The sequence below is a fragment of the Vitis vinifera genome, chromosome 8 (assembly GCF_030704535.1).
Source record: "Vitis vinifera cultivar Pinot Noir 40024 chromosome 8, ASM3070453v1".
NCBI classification, from domain to species: Eukaryota; Viridiplantae; Streptophyta; class Magnoliopsida; order Vitales; family Vitaceae; genus Vitis; species Vitis vinifera.
In genome coordinates this window covers 23,242,873-23,257,033 of record NC_081812.1, presented here as the reverse complement: position 1 = coordinate 23,257,033, position 14,161 = coordinate 23,242,873, and the positions used below count along the sequence as shown (strand labels likewise).

General features: G+C 32.8%; 1 protein-coding gene across 4 annotated transcripts in view; it reads right to left on the bottom strand.

Moving 5' to 3' along the window:
* Nucleotides 1-3,210: 3,210 nt before the first annotated feature.
* LOC100265754 (uncharacterized) overlaps nucleotides 3,211-14,161 on the bottom strand; it is a 28,281-nt gene continuing 17,330 nt past the window's right edge. Inside the window, exons 5-17 of one of the 4 annotated variants that reach the window (XM_019221787.2) lie at nucleotides 13,800-14,010; nucleotides 13,536-13,717; nucleotides 13,157-13,384; nucleotides 12,564-12,712; nucleotides 10,818-10,911; nucleotides 10,618-10,691; nucleotides 10,368-10,515; nucleotides 7,356-7,424; nucleotides 5,138-5,251; nucleotides 4,414-4,575; nucleotides 4,204-4,332; nucleotides 3,994-4,095; nucleotides 3,211-3,842 (exon numbers count right to left, since the gene is read on the bottom strand). In XM_019221787.2, coding sequence (XP_019077332.1) covers nucleotides 3,471-3,842; nucleotides 3,994-4,095; nucleotides 4,204-4,332; nucleotides 4,414-4,575; nucleotides 5,138-5,251; nucleotides 7,356-7,424; nucleotides 10,368-10,515; nucleotides 10,618-10,691; nucleotides 10,818-10,911; nucleotides 12,564-12,712; nucleotides 13,157-13,384; nucleotides 13,536-13,717; nucleotides 13,800-14,010 — 2,034 coding nt within the window. In that variant the 3' untranslated portion in view covers nucleotides 3,211-3,470. Of the gene's footprint in view, nucleotides 3,843-3,993; nucleotides 4,096-4,203; nucleotides 4,333-4,413; nucleotides 4,576-5,133; nucleotides 5,252-7,355; nucleotides 7,425-10,367; nucleotides 10,516-10,617; nucleotides 10,692-10,817; nucleotides 10,912-12,563; nucleotides 12,713-13,156; nucleotides 13,385-13,535; nucleotides 13,718-13,799; nucleotides 14,011-14,161 lie in introns of those variants that run through there. The other 3 variants (XM_010655471.3, XR_002030692.2, XR_002030693.2) reach the window with 3 other exon arrangements.

Below are 14,161 nucleotides of genomic sequence, written 5' to 3'. Positions count from 1 at the left end.
AAAAAAAAGAAAAAAGAAAAAAAGAAAAAGAAAAAGGGAGCAAGAAATGAGCATTAATGAAAAATTGAGAGGGGGGCAGAAAATAATTAAAGCCCCACACACAAGTCTTGGATTCACATTTCTAAGAATCAAATCTGGTGAATTTTGGATGATCATGGCAATATCTATAGTCATGTGGCTTTACAGAACTTGTGCTAACATTTACTATCAAATCTAGTGGTATTTATTTGTATTATTATTCGGTTTATTACTTGGGAAATAAGGCTTGGTCTTTGTTAGTCTTAGACATTAGGCTATTAAATATTTCACACTTTGAGCTTTAAGTTTTAATTTATTTTTGGGTTATTTGAATTTCGATGAATGTTGAAAGAATCAAATCCATGAGTGAATGTCAATGAGATGAATCCTTCTCAAAAGATTGATTTTATTCTCTACTTTAAAATAAAAATTTAAAAATTGGGCAAACAAAAACAACTTTGAACATGCTTAAATAATACCTTTAAAGTAGAAAAAAAAAAAAACACTCATTTCAACTCATATTCGTTCAGAATTTCTCATGCATGTGTAAATTTTTTTATTATTCTTTATCCGTTTGTTTTTTTTTAATTACTTTAAAAATGTTTAAACAATATCTATCTTTTAAGTTTGAAAAAACAAAGGTTTTTCCTTATTTCTTTTCCAAATTTTTCATGCATATGTCCGAATTTTTCTTCTTCTTTGTCTTTTTTTTTTTTCCTTTTTTTCAATTAATTTTGGTTTCTTAAATTTCTATTGTAATGTCAATTTTTTATTATTATAATATTATTTGCAATTTGGGGTTGATTGTGTTGAATGTTCCAATTACTTGCAATTGTGAAAGTTTTAGGATTTAATGTTATTTTATGAGTTTATTGAGGATAGAAAACAAGGATTTCTATTTTGAGTTCTATACATAGATATTAAATTTTGGTCATTTAATTATATAATTGTAAATTTGGATTTTGGTAGTTATTTTGTAAATGCCTATGTTTTTCAGGAGAATTGAGAGAAATTTTTATTTGGACGGTTTTGGAGTAGGCAATATAATTCTTAAATATAAAATTATTGGAAGATATTCATCTACATATGAAGATTTTGATGGAGACATTGATAACTTAGTATTTTATAAATTTGGGATTTATTTGTGATTTTGGAAGAAATTAGGAATAATTTGGAATGGATGGTCTTAGTCTTAGTTTATATAATTATTTGGAATTTGTGTTGATATTTGGAGAAGATTAGGGAAAGATTTTCATAAATTTGAAGAGAATTTTAAGATATATAATGGGAGACTTTTAGTATTTTTATAAAGTTAGGATTTGATTAGGTTGGACTTATTTATGATTTTGCATGAATAGGAAGAAATTTAGGATGGTAGTTTATATAATTACTTGGATTTCTATTAATAGTTGAAAATAGATTTTGAATTCCCTCATGGAGAAATTGGGATATGCATATGAATTATTGGGAGACAACAAAATTTATTTGCTTGGTGTTACAACAAGAAAAGGATAAAATTGAGATTTATTTGGGTGAAAACTTGGACTTAAAGGGAGTATTTGAAGAGACAATTCATTTTTTGGAAATATGAAGATGCTTTTTGTAGATATTGATAGCATTTTATTTTGAGGATTTATTCAATTAATTATTTGGAGACATTCAGAATTTGTGGTCAATTATGAATTTTTTTTTTTTTAGAAACTTAAGATTTTTATTTTAGCGAATTTGGACAATATTGATGGAAGATTTTATAAATTTAGCATTTACACAGGTTGAATTTGAAGAAATTAAGATGGATGGTCATAGTTTATATGATTATTTGGATTTCTATTAATATTTGGAGATAGGTTTTTGATTGAATTTGAAGATGGTCTTAAGTTTATATAATTATTTGGATACAAAGATTTATAGATTTTGAATTCTTAGTGAACTTGGACTAAATTCATATTTTTTTCAAGGGATTATAGTGATGAAATTGAGATTTATCAACTTGAATTTGAATTGTAATGATTTTTAGATATAACAATTAATTATGTGGATATATCATAAGATTTTGACAAATTTAAGAAGTATTTCTTACTTACAATTAGTTACTCATTAATAATTTTGTGGTTCCTACAATTATGTCGAGGTTATGTTTGGTTCCAAAAAAATAAAAAAAATAAAAAAAATTAAAATCAATATTTTTTATTCTACTTTATAAAAAGATTAAATAATAAAAAATATATTTAAAATCAATTTTAATTATATTATTTTTCATAATATAATAAAACATAAACCATTTTTTCATTTCTAAATATTTTTTTGGAACCAAATCTAGCCTTGGCATTTGTTATTCTTTTGCTGACTTAGGCATCGGAGCCTTTTTTCTTTTGTTTTGCAGGTCCTCTTTGCATCCGTCACAATAGATTTCACTTCAGACATGAAAGACAATGGTGGACACCAAAAAAATTTGTATCATCCAGAGTTAAATTATGTCAAAGAAAAAAAAGACAAATATATATATGCCATTCTTTGGAAATATTGAGGATATTTTGGGGGATTTTTAAAGCACAAAAATATGAGGGGCAATCAGGGCAACTTACACTCATAAATATGTTGATCCCCCAACTATTGATACATTCACATAAAAAAAATAACTATAAATTTCTTATACATATATCATCATCATATAAAAATTATATCATCTTCTTTGTCCTCAAAAAATTCGTACTGTTTATAATTTAGGTTATTTTATTTTTAAAAGGAATCATTGAATTATTTTCAAAAAAATAATAAATATTTGATGACTAGCATGGACTTATTTAAGAGCATGTTTATCAATAATTCTAAAAAATGATTTTAGTCCTTTTAACATTTGAAAATTTTTATTTTTTAAGTATTAAAAAAATATTAAAAACAATTCTCACATCACTATACCCTTAAACTATTTTTATTTTACTTTCTAGACTTTTCAACTATAAAAAATTGGTAAACTTTTTGAAATTTTTATTAGAAAATAAATTATTTTAAAAAAAAATAAATATAAGTTATTATTTTTTTTAAATTTAATTTTATATTTGAGAAAATTAATTTTTATAATTGAGTTTCTCAGAAAACCTTATTTCCCAAAATAATTACAACGATATTTAATAACAATTCTCATAATTTTATTTCATTACCAATGAAAATAAAAATAAATGCATAAATAAATTAGAATCTTAATAATTTAGTCACTAATTATTAATCAATTTAATAAAGTGTTGCTTGTGAAGTTCATCTCAAAACTAACTAGGAGTAAGTGGCGGCATTTAGATGTTACATAACTGACTGGAGTATAAAATTAATATATAAAAAATAAATAAATCCATCGGAGGGCCAAGTCCCATGGCCCTGTTAAGATGTCTGTAAAGCAAAAATTGATGTGAGGAGAGAGGGGAGAGGGGAGAAAACAAATTCGCCATTTCAGAGTCTCATTTATGAATTTTCTTCTGCTTCTTCCATGCCATCTTCTTTCTCTCCCCATCCCCTCTACTGGTAGCCTCTCTTCTCGAACTCCTCTTCATGTTCTTCTTTACACTTCCTCTTGCCTGGCCTTCAGTTTGTTTTTCATGATTACGAAAATTTGAATGCCTGGCCTTCTTAACCCTTTTCATGCCACTGCCAATGCCATCTGGCTGCTTCTCCCTCTTCCTCTTTCTAGGTGAAAAACCCAATTCTTTGTGTCCCCTCTTCTGCTGCCTCAAAGATGTAAAATCAGATCCCCTCGAAGATGCATTTGGACGTTTTTCTTCCTTTTCAGGATCATCAGCTTCCTTTGAACTTCCCTTGCTATTATGCCGATTCTGCATTAAGGTAGACATGGTAAATCGGAATTTTGCATTAAATAAAAAAAAAAGAAAAAAAAAAAAAGAACAGGCAACCCTTATAGTTTTTTATTTTCCCATTATTATTTGGTCTTTTCAAAAGAAGAGGTAAGATTGGAAGAAATATTACCTCCAGAACGGTCTTGACAAAACCCTTATATTTCTCTGGTGTAAGCAACTTGACTGCAGCAGAACCACACTTCCTTACCACAATTTCCAGTATGACTGTAACCTGTAGTTACAGTGGACATGCATGTTTATAGAAACTACTTAAGGCAACAAAATATAGAAAGAGATGAGCAAGTGTAGGGTAAAAGAATTGAGGCAAATTTGCACATGCCTTCGATCTGAAATGGTTTCTTGATACAGATGACCATGGGAGAACACCATTGAGTACATCAGTAAGAAAACTCTGCAGGTCTCTAGCTTGTAAGCAGGATACCACTACTTTCACGAAGCCCAAAACAGCCTGTTTAACATGTAACAATCGACTCATGAGCATTATGAGTAACTACAAAACAACAATCTGGATTATGAGTCGGGGACTCACTTTTACAACTTCAACAGCTTTCCCCTGCAGCAAAGCTAAAACAGAAGGGACCAGATCAGGTACTGAAGTACAAATATTGGCATCCTTATATACCAGTACAGATAGCACAGACACTGCTCCACTTTTTATGTGAGGAGATGAACCAGAAAGGTAGCCCATTATCTGAACATTATGCAACAATTAGTCATTAAAAACGAAGCAGTAGCCGCTCTTAGCAACCAGTAGTATCAATAGGTCAAAACAGTTAATTAATAGTCATAATTACCAAAACTATGCATTACATAATAGGATTTATAGAAGCAAGGAAACAAAATCAGAGTTCACCAATATATCCAACAAAGGTTGCTTGTAAGAATTTTGTTCCCATTTCAATCCTGTGACAGTTTTTACCCCATAATAGTAAAGCTTTTCCAACAAATAAAAAATATGAAACTAATACATAAATAAATGGACTTAAATCAATCGATTACAACAGTAGTGCTATCTGAATCAGAAGGATTCCAAAGGGAAGACTTCCTAGAGTGAAAGAGTTGTATTAAATATGTTCAACTTTCTTATTATAATTTTCCTCCAACAGATGGTGCTGCACCATCAACACAATTGATAATTGATTAATGAAAATTAGAGTACAAAACAAGGTGAAGCAAAAAAATTACAGAAAGCATGGAAAAGAAAGCCACATAATTCAATTATTTGTTAAAAGTAGGATCAGTAAAGTACTTGCCATACTTATCAGCTTCTGATGAGACCCTTCAGAACTGAGAGATGATGAGTTTTCCAGGCTGGAGCTTATCACAAGGAGTATATCATAAGCTACCTTCCTAACTTCTTCCTTTGACTGCACATTAGAAAACAAATGCATCATTAGAACATCATTTTGTCATGAAGCCAACAAAATTATTGTAAAGAGGACAGGATTCAGATATAAAAGGATTTCTTTATGAAAAACACGTGTATATATAGAGATTAAGAAGACTGAAGGAAAGGGACTAAGATTGCTTCCCACCTTAAAAGCATGAAAGCAACAACAAAGGCTACACATCTAAGTTCTTTCATAGAGTGGCCAATGGGAGGTGTAAAAGGAAATTCATAAAATCCTTGGTATCTAAAGAGGGGGTGATTCTAAAAAACATTGAAAATATATCAAAGGAGATTTTGAATTTTTTTGGAAAGCTCTACTCAAAACCTGCAGGTGTTTCTTGGAGAACAGAATGTTCATAGTGGTCACCCATTTTTGGAGAGAGTGCTACTTAGTTAGACCATCCCTTCTCTAAAGAGGAGGTGTGCATGTCTGTTTTCCTATTGAACAAGGAGAAGGCACCTGGCCCTAATGGGTTTACTATTGCATTGTATCAAGAGTGTTTTCAGAGTTCCACAGTAATGGGATAATAAATCAAAGCACCAAGACCACTTTCATTGCCCTTATGCCAAAAACAAGTCAAATAACCAAACCTTCATAATTTTGAGGTCTTTATAAAGTTGTCTCAGTAAGAAATCTCATCATCTCAGTCATCCTTGGTAATTCCTATCTATCTTTTTATAATTGTAACTTCCGACACAATCTCGCTTATCTAGAAATTGTACTTCTCCAAAGTGGATAACTTTTGAGAGAGTTTGATTTTTGTTTCTTGTGATATTTTGTACATGTTTTCATCTGTAGTTATCATTGTATAGTGGAGGAGTATAGTCTTACTTTGATCAAGTTTTCTATTTTGTGGGAATACCTCTCATCCTTCTATTGAACTTTACTATTATCAATATATATATTTCGTTTCTGATAAAAAATAAAAAGGCTACACCATACAACAATAGAAGAAGTTAGATAACAAGGAGCAAGCATGGGGGAGAAAACTAGATCCTGCAATACAAATATGAGCAACCCTCAAAACCCAAAATGTTTAGTGATGAAATAAATAGTTCAGAAGTGAGAACTAACCAGGCACCCATCTAACTAATTTAAACTAGAATCCTCTCATTTATACGTAACTTCCCAATAGACATGAATACAGAGATTCAACAAAATTGATGGCAGGAATTTCAAGTGTGTTTGGATGACCACCTCAATGTTTGTGCCTCTAAAACATCTTCCATTGTGTCTGGAGTTTACAACTCAAATGAGAGACTTCCTAATTCAAGAAATTGAGAAGCTACACAATCTTAAAGTGAATCAACTTTCTAACATCAAATGGGGGATATCATTATGTCTAGAGTTTGTCACCCAAATGGTGGAGACTTCCTACATCAGAAACTGAAATTAAGAAGTTATCCAGCCTGAAAGTTCATCATCATCATTACCAACACTGAGAAGAAAACCTGGATACTCACTTAAAATATTCTTCTAACCCAAAGGACACTTCAAGAGAGGACATACACACAAGAGGATCAGAAGAAATAATTTTTTCTTTTAAATACACTGAATAAAACTCGATTTTCATTGACATACATGTTACAATACAAAAATCACAAAAAAAAAAAAAGAGGAAGGGTCAAAGCAAGCACATGATAACTTAAACCCCAAAATCACTGTTGGCTATTACAATTTCATTCATGTTCCAACAGCTTAAGGTACAAGACTTCTTAGGAGCTTATTCTAATACTAGCACGTTTCTAAATTAAGGAACACAATGTCATTAGAATAAAGGAAAAAACCAACTCAATGATTTAGTTATGTTCATGCAGTGGAAACAACTTCAAATACATTAAAAAACATCCTGAACACATAATTGGGCAGTACAAGTGAAGTATTACATTTTTTAATACCTTAATGCACTAGGGTCAAGCCTCATGTATTTGGAGATTTGCATGAGGTAGTTAGGATTCAAACATGAATGTTATAATCTTAACATTATTTTTAAAATAAATCGAGAGAGAGAGATTTATTTTTGCATGAGAAATGGAAGTGAGCATGGTAATCATATTAGAATTCTACAGGTAGCTCTTACATTTTTTAATGTGAGAATAATCTCATTGAGAATAAGAAAAGCTTTTGTATTCTCCTCCTCCAAGCTCATCTGCACAAAGCATTTTAAAAGAGTAAGGGAACAATCCTGAATTTGTGCCAATGAACTAAAATATGAACAAAATTAATGCACCAAAGATATAAAAATCTATAGGAACTCCAGAAAAGAAAATGTATTGCTTGAGAAAATTTCTGGATTTTAAAGCGCCTATGTTACATACATGTCAAAAGGCAAAAGTTCAAATATATTGAGGAATTCTACCAAAGAAAAGGTTGCTTGAACAAGAACACAGAAAATATACCATGATGAATGCGTATAATTACAAGAAAGAATGGCATTGCTCCAACATATATCGTCAAAAACGCTCATTGCAATGGCCAACACAATATGTGGCATTTCTTTACTGAAGCTAAAAAAAGACAAGGAGGCCATAGAGATTTGATCAAAGCCAACACGGCTATGAGGTTGCTGACACAGTAACCAAAGTATTAACACAATCAAACTTGTTCATAACTCCAACATAGATATGAGGTCCCTGACTCAATGAACTAAATATTTACCTGAATCACAATATTACTAAGACTACTTTGATGTATGTGAACATGCATAAAGTAGAATCATTAAAAAAAACAAAAAAACAAAAAAAGGCTTTTACAGAACCAGTGTCGTTAATTGTGTAGACCAGAAGTTTATATATACATATATATATAAAAGCAAACAAGGCAAATATTATAATGAAAGTACCAGAAATAGGCATTGCAAGGTACACACAATGTACACAAAGAGCACCAAACTAGGCAAACAAAATATAGGAAAAACAAAAAACAACCTCCCCATGCTTACTTCGAGCTCAGCTAGTCTCAAAGTCTACCATTGAAGTAACATGATCATCTATATACAATCTAACCCAATTCATGATATGCATAAAGGAAGATTTAATCACTTGTTCCAACTGCTCTATGCCTTCAAAACACCTTCCTATTCTTTCCTATCATAATATCCAAAATAGGCACAAAGGAGCAACTATCCAGGCTTTCTTTCCCTTATTTCCCATAAAAGAACCATGTCAACTCAAAAGATCGTCTTTGAAGGAGTAGTGCATTACCCAAGCCACTCCAAACAAGGAGAGAACCAACTACCACCAATTTTTTGCTATAAAGCAACAAAGAAGCAAGTGATCAATAGACTCTTCATCCCCTTTACACATGTAGCATTTGTTTGGAAAAATCCAACCCCTCCTTTTAAGCTAATCAACTCAAAAGATCATCTTTGAAGGAGTAGTGCATTACCCAAGCCACTCCAAACAAGGAGAGAACCAACTACCACCAAATTTTTGCTATGCAGCAACGAAGAAGCAAGTGATCAATAGACTCTTCATCCCCTTTACACATGTAGCATTTGTTAGGAAAACTCCAACCCCTCCTTTTAAGCTAATCAAGAGTTAAGATCCTTCCATTGGCACCCAAGGTTTCCAAATGTAGCATCTATTTTTAAAGACTTCCCACCCATTTTTTATAGCCCTCCACAGCTCCACCTCATAGCCATTCCTCACCACCCTCAAGCACTATCTCCCTTCTTCAAACCCATACTTTCTAGCTACAACCTTTTTCCAAAAGGACTCTCTCTTGGACACAAATCTCCAACTCCATTTACCTAAAAGAGCTTTGTTAAGAATATGGAGCTTTCTGATGCCAAGCCCCCCACCCTTTTTTCCCATGCAAACAATGGTCCAATTAACCAAGTAAGGTTTTCTCTCTAGAGCCCCTATGCCACAAAGGAAATTCCAAAGGAATTTCTTGGGTCTTGAGCTCACCCTCCTCAAAATGGTAAAAAGGAACATGAAGTGTATCGACATACTTGACAATGTGCTTTTGATTAAGGTGAGTCTCCCTCCTTTTGATAGATATTATCTCATCCACAAGGCTAAATTTCTTTAAAATCTTCTCCTCCACTAAGTCTCATACCCTCATTAATTTGTGAGGAGCCCTCAAAGGCAAACCCAAGCATTCCTTTTACATTGGAAATTCTCAAGCCAACTTGCATTCCTTCAAAATGTTGTTATTGTGTGTGTTTCTAGGTATTGTGAAGAGGTAAAAACCGCCCCTCCATAACTCCCATTGCATGGGCCATTATTGCTTTAAGACCAAAAAATAAATGCGACTACCACAATACATCCACCCAACTTGCAACACAATTTACAAATCTCAACTTTTGCCATGTATTTTGCTTGAAAGATATCTATGATAAGCTCTTTCATGCCTTTTAGAGTTTTATTGTGTCACCAAAAGTGACTAGAATACTACAAATATATTTTAAAGTGAAGTGTAAAAGGCAAAGCATGCAACGATTTTCAATCACAATACACTCTTTCGAAGCATTTCATAAGATTTTCACTATCTCTTTCCATTTATGTTGGTAATATTTAAAGTATAAATCTCCTGCAACTCAACTTGATCTTATTCTGATAGAGAAAACTAAAAATAAAGACAATAAGGTTAGTAGCTGCTTCAGTTGTAAGGGAAGCTTGCTCCAGAACAGGCATTACATGATCAAACAGCTCATCTTATATAATAAGCAGGCCCTGAAAAATCAACACCACACATACCAAATGAATCCTGCCTAGTTCATAAGATTGTTGAGCCTGGAGAAGCATCAACTTGTTACCCTGTCATATCTTTTTCATTCTACCTCTGGTGATAGCTGCAGTGACCATCTTGGGTTGTTTTAGTTGTAAAATATGTGCAAAATTAAGTATAAGAACTGACGATTCTGTAATAAATCTAGTTCTTCTAAAAGTTGGATTATAGAATAGATTTTGTTATCCTAAGATTCACTGTTAAGTAAGTAAAAGATGAACAAGTGATCAGAATGAGTATTAGCATTTTCCCCCCCTATTTCACATAATTATAATCTGAATTAAAACATAGTTACAAAAATACACTAATTTATAATGCTAAATAAGCTTTAAGGTTTATACAAAGAGAGTACTCTAACCTTCAATGCATGGACCAATAAAATGTGGAAACAAGCAAAGCGACTTTTAAGCAAAGTGATATCGTCAGTCGACTTCAGACCAAGTAATAATTCTACCAGCTCAATAAATTGTGAAGAACAAAACCAAGCATGCTCCTGTATCACAACACTAAAAAAAGCTGGTGAGAGAGAGAGAGCATAAACCCCAGCACTAGAGATTAATTTTTAAAAAAGGTTAAATTAAAAAAAAAATATGACAGCTAACAAGCACTAAATGCAAATATGGACCTCCAGAACTCGGCTCAAAGCATAGTACGCTTTACATTGTCCTTCCTCATCAGCTGTCTAAAAAAGCCAAAAATACATGAATGATTTTAGCCCGTGTTTATCGAGTATTATATCCATGTTCCTACAAGCTTTCACTAGAGGCAGAACAAGCACTTATCAAGGTGTTTAGAGAAGGCAACATACCAGCAAAGTGTGCCTAATAAACTTATAGATTAAATCAATAAGATCCTCGTTAGCTCCCTCAACAAGAGAAGATGCTAGCTCCATTGTTACACGCCTGTATGAAATTAAAATTGCTACACTGTTATCCATTCATTTTCAAAATAAAAAAGAAGAATACAAGCATACAAGAATGCAATGTGTTATCTAACATTGTTCTTGCACCACTAGTCCATTCCATTCCTCACACAATGTTCTTCTGGAAAATTCATCCAATTACACAAAATTACATGTACGATGGTGCTGATAATAAAAAATGTATTTTGAAGCAGGAACACCTGAATGGAACACCAACTGTCTTCTATTTATCAAAAGTAAGAATTGCCTAGTGGGCAACCATGTGAAGCCATCTATTGGTGTAGAGGCATGGCATTGCCCTCCCCATCATTGGAGCAGGGAAGCTTTCATTGGAAATGGGCTACAATGAAGTAGTGCCGAACAATACTATATTATATGTATAAAGGGAAGCTGCAACCATCTCGGTTGACAGCAGTCAAATTTTCCAATATAAATTATCATTGGTTTCATCTCCACCAACCTGAAAAGAGTGCTGAAGATGGGGAGAAAATCAGAGACATCACAATGTCTTGGAAATGATACACAAAGTAATCTAGATTTTAACACACAATGATTAGCAATTGGTTAATTAGGATCTAGGTAGGTTAAAGTTTATATTTTGACAGTGATTACAGGATTAGTCTGGGCTGGGCATTTGGGGAACTTTTTTTTTTTTTTTTTTTAAATGAGTAAAGCAACAGTGTATTATTATAAACGGAAAGGGCTAAAACAGCACTCCGAAGTACAAAGGGGGGTATACAACAAACGCTTAAAAGCGCAAATAAAAGGACCAAGAAAAAACCACGCCCCCCTCAAAAAGAACCCACCCAATCCACAAAATCTACAACCAAAGAAGGACCAGAAATTTGGGGAACATTGACAGCCATAAGGGGGACATATTCTGGGTTTTCCAAGCTAGCTAGCACTGGTTTGCAATCAATGCTGAATTTCAGCCTGGTTGGAAGATCTAAGAGAATCTTATTCAATGGTGTAAGGGATCTCATCAATTGAAGTAGATTCTTCAGTGGTCAACTGGTCATTTCCTAGGCCATTCCCAGGAGCAGGATTATGGTCTCTATGATCTAATTGTTGGAGACATCTCAAATTTTAAAACCAGAGGCATGGAAGATGCTTCAATTTGTAAGCCTCAATCCCTTTCTAGGAGGGGTGCAAATCCCTGGATATTATCTTAGAAAAAATTTTAAAGAGTTTTTTGTTAGGTTTGCTTTGTAACAATTATTTCTTGACAGTGGAGTTACATTTTTCTTTTAGTTCCTTTTGAAGGTTTACCCATCCTTCCATCATGAGTCCTCTTTCTTTAATAACAATCTTATTTCAACTAAAGAACACTAATTGAAACCTTACAGCGTTATGATTAATGTAATTCAAAATATCCTATTTTCTCAGCAATTAGAAGAACATACAGTTCAAAAATGCATATGGAGAGGTTCTACATATTTGTCCTGAAAACAAACAAAAACATTTCAATGACTATTTAGACAACATTCAAGCATCCAAATTATGGGTCCAACATTAACATATATAAATGGTGAATGTTAGAACTTCAGCATCCAAAAAGGAAAACCAACTCAAACAAAAGCCACATTGTATTTCCTTTTTTATAAGAAAAAACAATCTTAAATTTGTTATCACCTTTGCGTATCTTTCTCTGTAGTACTTGAATTCCCTACATTTTCAAATTCACCCACACCATTTATAAGCTCAAGCCTCTCAAGTGATGATATCAAAATTCTTTTGGTTATTGAAGAATCAGATATAGATGCCAAGCATCCAATAGCATCCTGTAGAAAATGATAAGAAAAAAATCGTTAATCTCACATAGACTTTCAGATTGACCATCAAAACTTTATAAAGCAGAAGAATTTAACAAAACACATGAGCAATAATTCAACAAAAAGCACCATGTTCTACAGCCCCTGAACAGATGAATGTCCTGTTAAACTAGTTAAAGATAAGGCATAGAGATTTTTTCTTTTTTATCAGTATAAAGCAGAAAGAAATAGAGAATATAAGATAAAAAAGAGGAGATATAACAAAATGCAACTCCGATCAGCAAAGGCCTCACCATATACAGAAACGAAAGGAGAGAACATACATAATTCCAGTGGCAAAAAATCTTGGAACTCAAAAAAAATAAAAGAAAGTAAGAACATCTCAACTATTTCAAATAATAGGGGTGAGTGAGAACATATAAAATATTTTAAACTAAACAATGAGACGATAACCTTTAAATATGAGCGTTTCTCAGGAGGTGAACCAAAGAACAGATCTGTTAGCGCCTGAAGCAACTCCATAGAACATGACGCTAAAGCCCCGATATTTTTGGTTGCAGTTTTCTTTGAATAAGAAGCCACACTACTGGATTGTATCATAGAATCTTTTATTGCATAGGTATTTGACTCACAATCACCCTCACTAGATCTAAGTATACTTCTGTTTTGATTCACAAGCTCCTAAAGAAAACAGAGAAAGATAACACATTTATAAGAGAAAAGAATTGGAACCACACACATTAATAAGCATCCATCGAACCTAAGAAGAAAATGAGAACTATAATCATAACTAAGGGATAAAATAGTTATTAGGAAAGCACATTGAGAAAACCTGCAAGGAAATAGCAATGCTTTCATGCATAAAAGAGTTCTTCTTGAGAAAGCTAATTAAGTGTTTGGTCAAAGATCCAAAACTTTGGCGAGTATCAGTTGGATAGCGACAGAACACAGGTAACAGACCCCAAAGACCATGTGCATGAGCCTGCAGATCTTCTCCAATTACAGACTTTTTAACTGAGAAAAATTAAAATCAATAAAGAGCCCAGAAAATCGTAAACAATGTAAGAAATTATCCTTCAGTAGTTTGAACAGATACCTTTGTGAGATGCCCGTTTAAAAGATTCTGCAAGAGGCATGATATGTTCCATAAAATACCTTAGTGATGCTCCAACTACATATTTATTCAAAATCGGTACCAACCAAATGTTTGAACAAGTGAAATTTTCAGCATCAAGGGAGATCGGTAACAGTGTAAGTATCCTCTCTGGTCCCAATGCAGTAACAGCAGATCCAATACATTCCTGAAGCTGCAAATCGTAACAAACAGACATTGATCACTAAGCCAACATTAGGTAAAAGTTAACTAAAATCTGCATGTTACCATAAAAGAAGCAAGTAGACCACACAGGTCAAACAAAAATAGCATAATCACCCTCCCTGAACACCTGAACAAGATTA